Here is a 10,759-nt window from a genome sequence, read left to right as displayed (position 1 = left end):
GAGGTGTGAGATTTGCGCCCGGGACCAATGGGCCGGGAGTCTGGGAGAGGTAATTTGAGCTGGAGTGTGGGTGTGCGGTGCTAAAGCTTCCTGCTTCTAAGCCCGAAAACCTGCTCTGCCCACTGAGCATGCCCTGACTAGCTGCGGGCGCCGCCGCCACGGATGGACCGAGTTGCAACACAGTCTCCGGGTTTTGGCGCTAGCCCAGTGGGGAGGGGGTGGGACCCTCCAAGTGCTACCCGGGAGAGAGCTTTGGTCACTAGTGGTCACTAGAGGCTGCCCCTTCCCCGGTCGGAACAGTAATTCAGGCCCAGGGTTCTCATTGTCTTTGTCCTGGAGATGCGGTCCGGGGAGAGTCTGCCAGAAAAGGCGAACGCTTTAAAAAAAGCTGCGCCGCCCTCCACCCGCCGCTCAAGCAACCAAATGTCCTTTGGGTCTCCGGCCCCGAGAGGCACAGCGCTGGGAATCGGGAGTGGGATCCTTGGACTTTTGATTGCGGGAGTCGGCGGGAGCAGAGCCTGCTCTGTGCCGAGTGCCCGCCGTGCCCACACACTTCTTGCAGAGCCGCCGCCGTATGCGCGAACCCCAGAGCCGTGAAAGACGGCCTCCATCGTCCCGCCTGAGCTTCCCCAGCCCCGCTTCCAACACCTCCACAACCCGACACATTTCCCGGCGAGCTCCCACACTCGCTCCTCTCCAGAATCCGCTCCTCCAGACTCAAATCGCGAGCCCCACCTACAGCCCCGCCCCCGCCCGGCCCCCCGGAAAACCAGGAGCATCGGATCCAGCAGGCGCGGCGGCGGCACACTGGGCATGCTCGCCGGTGCGGGGAGGGCCCGGGTGCGCGCGGCGAGTAGGAAGCCCTCGCCCCGCGGAGGCTGCGGGAGAGAGCGCGATGGGCCGCGGCGGAGGGCGCACGCTCTGCGGGGACTCATGCCACGCGCGTCCCGGCTCGGCGCGCAATTAGCAGCCACCTCCGCAGCCCGCCGCCACCACGTCCCCGCCCTCCCGGACTGCCGCGGCGAGAAACTGCAGCCGTCGCCTCGCACAGGCTGCCGGCATTGTCCTCCCCGTCCGCCGCCCAGGTTGCCGCCGCTGCCACCACCGCGGGCTGCTGCGGGGCCCCGGACCCGAGCCCCAGGGACGCGCTGCCGCCGGCTGGCCCGGCGCCCGGCCCCGCGTGGTGATTTCTGCGTCCTGCGCTCCCCAGCCACCCGCTCCTAGTTTTTCCCTGCGGAGCTGAGGTAGGGGAGAAGTCCAGCCGCCAAGCCTAGCCCATCCCCGGCGCGCAGCCCCGACGGGGCCTCGGCGGGCGCGGCGAGAGCGCCGACGGAGCCATGAGAGAGTACAAAGTGGTGGTGTTGGGCTCGGGCGGCGTGGGCAAGTCCGCGCTCACCGTGCAGTTCGTGACCGGCTCCTTCATCGAGAAGTACGACCCCACCATCGAGGATTTCTACCGAAAGGAGATCGAGGTGGACTCGTCGCCGTCGGTGCTGGAGATCCTGGACACGGCGGGCACGGAGCAGTTCGCGTCCATGCGGGACCTGTACATCAAGAACGGCCAGGGCTTCATCCTCGTCTACAGCCTCGTCAACCAGCAGAGCTTCCAGGACATCAAGCCCATGCGGGACCAGATCATCCGCGTGAAGCGGTACGAGCGCGTGCCCATGATCCTGGTGGGGAATAAGGTGGACCTGGAGGGCGAGCGCGAGGTCTCCTACGGCGAAGGCAAGGCCCTGGCCGAGGAGTGGAGCTGCCCCTTCATGGAGACGTCGGCCAAAAACAAAGCCTCGGTGGACGAGCTGTTCGCCGAGATCGTGCGGCAGATGAACTACGCGGCGCAGCCCAACGGCGACGAGGGCTGCTGCTCGGCCTGCGTGATCCTCTGAGGCGCCCGCGGCCGCCGCGCCGGCCGTGCTTTGCGCACAAAAGCCAAACGCACCCGACTCTCTAAATGTGATTCCTCTTCTTGCTTTGAGATTGGAGACGACTTTGCGTTGGCCGGGGTGTCCCGGGATCCCGGCCGGCCTCTGCGGCCGACGTCCCCTGCCTCCTCCCCGCGTCCGGAGGGGTGACCGGTCCTGACCATCTGAGACCCAGTGGAAATGTGGTTCTTTGCATCATGTACGTTTCTCATTGATTTTGGTTGACGCATATGCCCCCCCCCCCCACCACCACCTTTAAGTAACCGTTAAGGGTGCTGTATTGGCGACTTGACGCGAGCGAGCGAAAGTTTCAGCCTGGAAAAAAAAAAAAAAAAAAAAAACGGGGTGGGGGAGGAAGAGGACAGGGAGAAGGTGGAAAGAAGGGAGGGGGGTGTTTTTTGTTTTTCTTTCAACAACCGTTTTCTAGTTCCAAGTTTTAAATACATGGAAGGAAGTCCGGGAGAACCAAATGAAGGAGCAGGAGGAGAGGAAGAAACTTTTGTTTTTTCCTTTTTTTTTCCAGGAGTAGCTGGAAATTATGATCGGGTTCCTTTTCTGCCAGCTTGGAAGGGCAACCCCGTGACTGCGATTCTGAGGATGTCTATGCAAAGTTGGATTCTTGTTTCGGTGTATCCAACCTGAAGTATTGCACATCTGAACTGGGACTGTTAGCACTGATGCCAATCCAGTGTGGGGTGCCAGGAAGTGTCTGCTGATATTTGTGGGGGGGAAAATCTATTTTGTTTACCTACTGTATCTAAGGGGAGTCTGGGGAAAAACGGTAGTATTTTTTTTTATCAGCTGTGAAAAAAATGTTACAGATCTGCACATTTTGTGTGTGTACTATTGTGTGTGTGTGGTTTTGTTTTTTGTTTTTTGGTGTTTTTTTTTTTTGAAGTTTAGCTTCTTATTCTTCTTGGTGGGCAGTAACAGATTTTGATGAGTAGCTCTTTAAAATACAGTACAAAGACTTAACAAATGTGATTCAGGGCCCCCAGCACCCCTGTGTCTGCAGAGTGCCTTCAAAACTCAGCTGTTCCAGCCGGTGCCAACCTGTGAACTTCCCACCCTACCCCAGAATCTGCTATTCCCCAAACCACTTCCCAGTTTCCTTTCAGTAATCATCCCGAAGGAGCCAGGACAATAGGGCCTGTTGTTCTGTGAATTTCTTCTTTATTATTTCCAGCCTTTAAAATGTAATTTCCATGTCTTGCAAATTTTTTTTTTTTTTTTTACATTTCTTTCTTCGTTTTCTTCAAATGTTCAGGTATTTAGCTCCCCTTTTATATTATTTTAAAATATTTTTTTTTTTTGGTTATCTGTTAATAGGGTCTTCCTTCAGAAGCAAAGAGCAAAATTTTACTGTTGTGATGTACCAAGAGAATTCTAACCAACTGTAATTTTTAATTCCAGACACACGTGTTTAATCATTGTCTCTTCATTTTAAGACTTTTAATACAAATGTCATTTTTAAAGAAACAAACCCAAAACTATTGTTTGTGTTTCTGTGTTTCATATTCAGTGATTTAATACAGTAACATGGCTAAGGTGGACAGGTGCAGGTGATTGGGGCCTGGTGTCCCCAAAGTTGGTGGTCACATTTTGAAGACAGAAGTATTTCAGTGGCAAGTTGAGTGACATCACTCCCCACTTCTTAAATATGGGGAAAATCACCATGGTCTAGGAAGCCCTGGGGTATGGCCATATCATCTGACTACAAGATTATTGACTCTTCCGCTGGCATGGAGCAGTTTACCTTACCTCACAGTAGGTAGGGAAGGGAGGAACCAACTGCTAGTACTGCCTTAAATCTGGAAAAGTAACCATCTATCTGATCAGGCAGAGTAGCATTTTTTCTTTTGTTTAGTTTAAATTAGGTCACATACATACCAAGTCAAAAGGATGTTTGGGGAAGATGATTTCCATTCCAAAGTCATACTACTAGTGTTTTCTGCAGTAATTTGTATAGGCTGTAGGCAGCATCTCAACTCTTGAGGTTTTGATTTGGAAATAGATCTTTACAAAGAAGAAAACGGAAAAAAACTAAGACAAAAACCCCTTGCTTTCATTACAGATTGTGGGCCATTTTGACCTCATGAAATGTTCCTGCTAACAGTAGGAGGCAGTGTGAACTTTTTCTGTTTTATTTTTCTTAAGGGCCACTTGACTAATGTAACTCTGTAGAATAAAAGGTTTATGGCTACAAACCACGAGCATTTGATAGGCTGTAAGTCTGTGCGTGTAGATGAAGTTTTCTCAAGGGTCTTTGGACAAAGGGATTTATTCTGTGGATGAAGCCAAAACAAATGACAGGCCACAGGTTTCTTTAAACAGTATTAACATATCTTGCTTTAAAATGTGTCCTTTGCCCAGGAGACATCTCAGTATTCCAGGGTGGAGGAAAAATAGACATTTTACCTGTGGTGGTCCTATGGCCATTCTTTTCTCATTCTTGATCTCACTTAAGTTTAGTATTAAAATCAATTACAAGGTACTAAATATATTCTAAATAGAGAAATTAAAAGAAACTACTCAAATGTATGCCTTTGCAAAGATTCCTCATATTTGAGTAAATTGATTTGCTTCAATAGATCTAAAGTGTTGAAAATTCTGAAGACTTACCAAGTATTATGAAGGATATTTTTTAAGGCATCTGTTGACTTTTTTTTTTTTTTTTTTTTTTTTTATGGTTTACTTTAGTTTTGTATTTTGGAAGCCTTTTGACCTAAAATGGTGCCAAGTGTCTTACTTGAGAAATGTATATACTCCTGACAGGGAACACTTAAAAATGGAAAATTGGAAAAGAAATAGGTTGTTGGTGCATTAATCATCTCCACATAGGATTTAGTCACTTGCATGACTAAATTCTTAATAGGTCTAGGATGGCAGAGCAGAAGAATTTAATATGCTTTTCCTGAGTACTGTAAAATAAATGCTTTTTGGATTCTCAATGAAAACAATTTGGTGTGTATTTCTTAGAGCAGGAAAATAGTATTTCTGAGTTTGGTGGCCTTCTCCATTATGTTCTTGACAAAATTGAGAGAAGTGAGGGACATTGTTTTTAAGAATATGTCAGTTTATTTGGCTAGCAAGAACCTCTTAGTATTAGGGTGTGAAGAGATAAGAGCATTTGTTTCCTTGAAAAAGTTGGGCTGACTTGGGTGTTAAAAGGAAGGGAGGGAGGGAGGTTGGGAGGGAGGAGCAGTTTGCTATAAGGCAATCACCTGTCAAAACAGATACTGGGTGAGAAAGGAACCTTTATCTTGGGAGCAAAAGTTAACTTAAACTTGACCCCTGCTGTTTTTTTAACAGCTTTTCCTTTTGGTCCCTGACTGTCATCCAGGCTTTATGTCATGTCAAAGGATTATTTTAGTACTCCTTTTGTAATAGCCTCAGAAAAGCTGAAGGTAACATCCTAAGTCTTAACATTTTTATGTTTGGGAGTTATGGTTCTTAGTTAAAACAATTTCCATGTTAACTGTTGAAATAGACTGAATCACATTTCAGGAAAAGACATGTCTGGGTTAGAATTTACATGTTTGAGGCTTTATACTCCCCAATTAGTTAACCTTTTCTGTAGGTGGGAATCCTAAAATGCCTCATCTATTGGAACTGTTCAAGTAGTTTTGTAATGTTTTCACCATCATCTGATTGCACCCCTTTAAAATACCCAGTATTTTTTATAGGTGGGATGGCAAAGTGAGAGAACACCATATGTAGCAGCTGATCTTGAGAAATATATGCAAAATACCTGTACCTTAACTGTATTAAAGAATGCATTTTCCACAACATCTGGAGTATGAAGGAAACATTTAATTTTGGAGATCCACCACTCTTAGTTAAAATGACACCAAACATTTGTCACAGTGTCTACTTAATTGGGAAAAGTTTGCTAACAGGACTTTTGTCATTGTGAAAAATGTGTCAAATTTTCAAATGCTACTAATCGAGTGTGGTATTCTTGATTATGTATTACTAATTGAAAGCACTTAATTGAACCTAGTGCTAGTTCTAGAAGATATGTTTGAGCTAGTAACAGTAGGATTTTGGTAGTTTGAGAAGGCTTTAGGGTTCATCTCTAGTCCAGAGGTTCTCAAACTTGACCATGCATCAAAATTACCTGGAGGTGAAAACAGGTATTAGTTTCTTATTCAGTATGTCTGGATATGATCTCATAATTTTTTTTTCTAGTTAGTTTCCAGGTGATGGTAATGTTCCAGCACCAACATTTTGAGAACCAAGGATCTAGTCCAAACTCCAAATGAGTACTATATGGACAGCCACCTAGTTACTTAGGGACACAGACTTAAGACTCCTGTCGCACATTTTTAGAGTGCTGACTACCACAGAAATAGACTATGTTGATTGGAAATCTATAGCTGAAGAGGACAAAAACCCTTGGCACTAAGCCTGGTAAATTGTTGAGTGTGAAATGGGATAAACACTTCGCAGGTAGAGTGACCATTTTTTGCATTTTGGAAGTGGCTTTCAGTGTTAATTCAGCAGTTGACCAAAATGAGAAAAGTGATAAGAATAGGGCATGGCCTACATACTCAGAATCAACATTTCCTCTGCCTGCTCAATTTTTTTTTAAAAAAAGAATATCTTTGGTAAAAGGGAATTCTTTTAAGTATTTGTGTTAACTTCAAGATTAAAAGGGAAGAATTTAAACTCTTCCCACTACGGATTCTAAAAAAAAAAAAAAAAAATTATATATGAGTATTTAAATCTTCAGGTCATGCACAGTTGTGTATCTATAGGTAAATGTGTGTGTGTGTAAATATGTACACTCAGTTTCTTAGCCAGACTTTCCAGGAATTAGTCAATTTAGTGTCATGAAGTTCTAAAGTTCTCCACTGTGGAACAACGCATAACATGAAACTGTGCCATACATCTTTGGGAACTGTGAGTGTTCATCTGTTTTGTAAATTGGACAGGACAGCTATCTGTATTCTAACTTTGATATTAAACAGAAATCTTTGAGAAGATGTTTTTCTTAGATTAGCAGAGTAGAAAGTATGCGCTTTTTTTGTCCAGTTGACTAATCTTGCTATTTTTAAAATGAGCTATCTGGCAAAATGATGTGGGGCTAAGTTTATCAAAGGTTTGAAAATGTGTGGTTGGTTTATTTGTGGCACTTGTGCAAATGTAGCAAAAACATTTTTTTAAATAGGAAAGAAAAAGATCACTGACACATTGAGAATACAGGTGACCCAAAAGGGCCTAAGATTATTCCTTCACTGTTAATATGGTTGCAGTGGAAACTGGTAAACAGAGCTGAAATTGATTCATTCGTTATTCAACAAGCATTTATTGAGCATATACTGTGGTGTAAAGACTAATGCTTAAATGGGAGGAAACCAAGCAAAAGAGAAACAACTTTTAGCTTTTATCACCATAGGCTGTGAAAATGGCATATATTAATCAATAGGAGTATATGCAAAAGCACAGCTACATATGCCATCATTTATAATACAGTAATCCATGAGTATGTCAGGCAAGCAATCTATTCATTGAAAATTGGAATTTTACTTTGAAAGGTACGTGGATATTGCAAATAAAAATGGATCCCATGAGTTTTAAGCAACTAATAGTTGTTTGGGTGCATATAGAACTCTAATTTTGTGCATCATTTCCAACTTCTCTTTTGAGATTAGCAAAAATTGAACATTTAGGCATAGGAAATCAGTTTGCTTTAATATTTTCATGTGAAAAGGAAGAGGGAAAAATGGAGGAAAAGGCATGAAGTTTATTCACTTTTTTTTTTGTTTTATTGAGGAAACAAAAAGGGAAAGGATGATTAAGTTATATTCTTCAAGAAAGAAGCAGTTGCTTCTTTCAATATAGTCTTTTGGAGTTCTTCACGTAAAGAAGATTGAGGGTAGGGTATTTCTTTTGTAAAAGATAATCCTCTAAAAATGAGTGTGCCAAAGATTTAAGCTGACGTTGTAAGTTTGCTAAGCTTATAGTTATTTTATACAAAAGTTTGTTCTCACGCCTTTAGTGCTTATTGGATGCAAGAAGGCAACCAGCTCAGAGAAAGAAACGTTGGGCAACTGCTCTAAGAGGTACCAGTAACAGTGATTATTATAAAACCATATGAATTGAAGAAAGTTATAATTATTAGCCTGCAGTTTGCAGAGCAATTTCTAGGGACTGTTTTGTATAGATTCTCATGAATTTAACAACATACTTTTTAAATGTCAACAGTTACAGGGTTCCGGAGATCTGAAAGCGCTTCGTTGTTTATTTTTTTAAAAATCTGCTAACTATAGAAGCAATTATGAGATGCAAATTTATTACTTATAGTTTTATAGCTTCAGTAAAGGTCTTAATATTTTATATCTGTGATCTGACTCGTTATAAAAAGTTTTCAAAATCTGGTTTTGGTCATGAATGCAGAATATTTTAATGTTACTAAATATACATGTTAACATTAATTTAAATTTTTAAATATTCTCTTTAAAGGCTAACATTGAATCATATCTCATTCAAGAAAAGAGCCTCTACAGAGATCTATTCTACCATAATTCTATAAGAATGTATATTTCAATAAAATATATTTTTTAAAAATATATTTTAGATAGTTTTGAATTCAACATCATAAGTAGGTAAGAGAATTTCAGGTATATTTCTAAGTCTAATTTCAACATCATTCATCATCTAGAAGGAAAAGGCTTGAGTCTGGAGTTCTTTACTCTGAGTTGGTTATCTTAGCTTCACTTTGTCATACGTACCCTGTTAACTTTTCTGTCTGTATATCATTTCATTCATCCACATTTGATTTATGCAAATATCTTTTTTTGTCACAAATGTAATCCATATTAATTGATAAAAATTCCAAGAACTGTTTCATTAATAGTTATACAAATGTGTTCTCCATGTTACAATGCAAAGAGAGAAGTATGTTTCATAGGTTTGAGATACAGACGGAAATAGATCAAACTAGTTAGAGAAGATTGCTCACTAAGCATGTTACCTATGGATTTGGGCATAGCCTTTGCATTTCGTTTTTAAAACCGATAAAGGAAACTTTTAAAAACAAATTCAGTCGTATGAATATTCATTTAATATACTCAGAACTGCCTAAACATTTTTCCAGGCCATCACCTATGCTGAGGCCAACATAGGAGAAATCACAAATGCATTCTCTTTCTTTAAGAGAATATTATATCTTGAAAGAGTCAACAACAAACAAAAACCTAATCCAAGGAGCAAAGCCATTTTCCTGCATTTTTGTGCAAACCAGCTTTTATTTTGTCATTGGGGAAGCATGCAGAGTGGTCAGGGCAGTGCATTATGTTCCTCAATCACTTTGGTAGTGCTCAACCCATGGTCTTGGTACTGTTGTTGCTAAGGCAGGAGGCTGAGGGAATCTGGGGCAGGCTGGTGTCCTTGTTCCTCAGCCCACACCCCACACCTGCAGTCCTCCAGCACTGGGGATTTCCTCGTGTCCAGATTCATGATTCATGTGACTCAGTATTTACTGAGGTTGAGGACTGCTGGCCAAAGGTGAGGAAGTCTATTGGATGGGGTTCATTATGCTCCTGTAGTCAGGGTTTCTCAGCCTCAGTGCAAGTAACATTTTGGGCTCAATAATTCTTTTTTGTGGAGAGCTGTCCTGTGTGTAGTAGCATCCCTGGCCTCTACCTACTCTATGCCAGTAGCGCCCTCCCACACAGTGGTGATAACAAAAAATGACTGCAGACATTGATAAATAATGTCCTGGAGGACATAATAGCCCCTGGTTGAGAACCACTGAACTTGACCTTGTAGAGATAGAGGGAGAAAACAGAAAACAGGAGAGAAGGGTTGAACCTAGAGTCAAGCAGGAGCAGTTAAGACCTACCTTACTCCAGCCCTAGCTGGTTTAGCTCAGTGGATAGAGCGTTGGCCTGCAGACTGAAGGGTCCTGGGTTCGATTCCAGTCAAGGGCACATGCCCAGGTTGCAGGCTCGATTCCCAGTAGGGGGTGTGGGAGTGTGCAGGAGGCAGCCAATCAATGATTCTCTTTCATCATTGATGTTTCTATCTCTCCCTTTTCCTTCCTCTCTAAAAAACAAAACAAAGAAAAAGACCTTCCTTACTCCAAAGCACTGCAAGGAAGGCTTTTAAAAATATATATAAATGTTCTCTATTGTGCTTCGGACCATATCACTTTGATTAGCTCACACCTAAGAGATAAACACAATACTCTGGGATTGAGATTTATTGGGGTTTTTAGTTACCTGGAAAGAGAAGGAATGTGATTCAAGAGGAAGCTGCAGTTGGGGAGTATCAGGGCTGATGACTAAATACAGGGACCTAGAAGTGTAGGAGGAATCCTGAAAGGGAGGTCAAGGTCAACAATGTTGCAGTTTTGTTTGGGGCCCCTTCAACCTCCACTAGGAGACATCTTGAAGGATTTTAGCTTTATTCAGTTTACCCCACTTCACCTCACAATCTCTTTCCACTTAATCCAGGGCCCTATTCCACATACGGACTCCTCACTTAAGAGGTAGAATGTGTTTTATATATCACATCCCTCTTCATTTTCACTTTTACAATTCCTCCTTCCCTCCCTTTTTTCACTTTCACAATTCATCTCTCCCTCTTTCATTTCCTTGCTTCATTTTCTTAGCTGCATTCAGGACTGAGTGTGTCCAGGGCAGACTCCTGCCACTTAACTGCACACACCTATCTGTGTCCAAACCCCTTGGCCATGCTGTCAAGAAGCAGGCAGCAAAGGTGGTGGTGACTGCCATGTAATAAAGAGCTTCTGGAATCTGGCCGTCTCTAGCCAGCACATGCATTGTGGCTGCCAGCCCCTGAAATACAGCATTAAGTATCCTGTC

General features: G+C 43.1%; 1 protein-coding gene across 1 annotated transcript; it reads left to right on the top strand.

The window, feature by feature from the left end:
- Nucleotides 1-827: 827 nt before the first annotated feature.
- RAP2B (RAP2B, member of RAS oncogene family) lies at nt 828-8,956 on the top strand. Its single transcript, XM_080656963.1, has 2 exons — nt 828-2,124; nt 2,449-8,956. The coding sequence occupies exon 1, from the start codon at nt 1,338-1,340 to the stop codon at nt 1,887-1,889; it is 552 nt and encodes a 183-aa protein (XP_080513089.1). The 5' UTR covers nt 828-1,337; the 3' UTR covers nt 1,890-2,124; nt 2,449-8,956.
- Nucleotides 8,957-10,759: the final 1,803 nt, after the last annotated feature.

The sequence above is a fragment of the Plecotus auritus genome (genome assembly GCF_963455305.1).
Source record: "Plecotus auritus genome assembly, chromosome: 2".
Taxonomy (NCBI): domain Eukaryota; kingdom Metazoa; phylum Chordata; class Mammalia; order Chiroptera; family Vespertilionidae; genus Plecotus; species Plecotus auritus.
Note: the sequence above shows the minus strand (reverse complement) of the source record. Positions and strands in the feature narration are given on the sequence as shown.

Excerpts from the sequence above, each read along its gene's own strand:
- RAP2B (XM_080656963.1), top strand. The coding sequence starts at position 1,338 with ATGAGAGAGTACAAAGTGGTGGTGTTGGGCTCGGGCGGCGTGGGCAAG.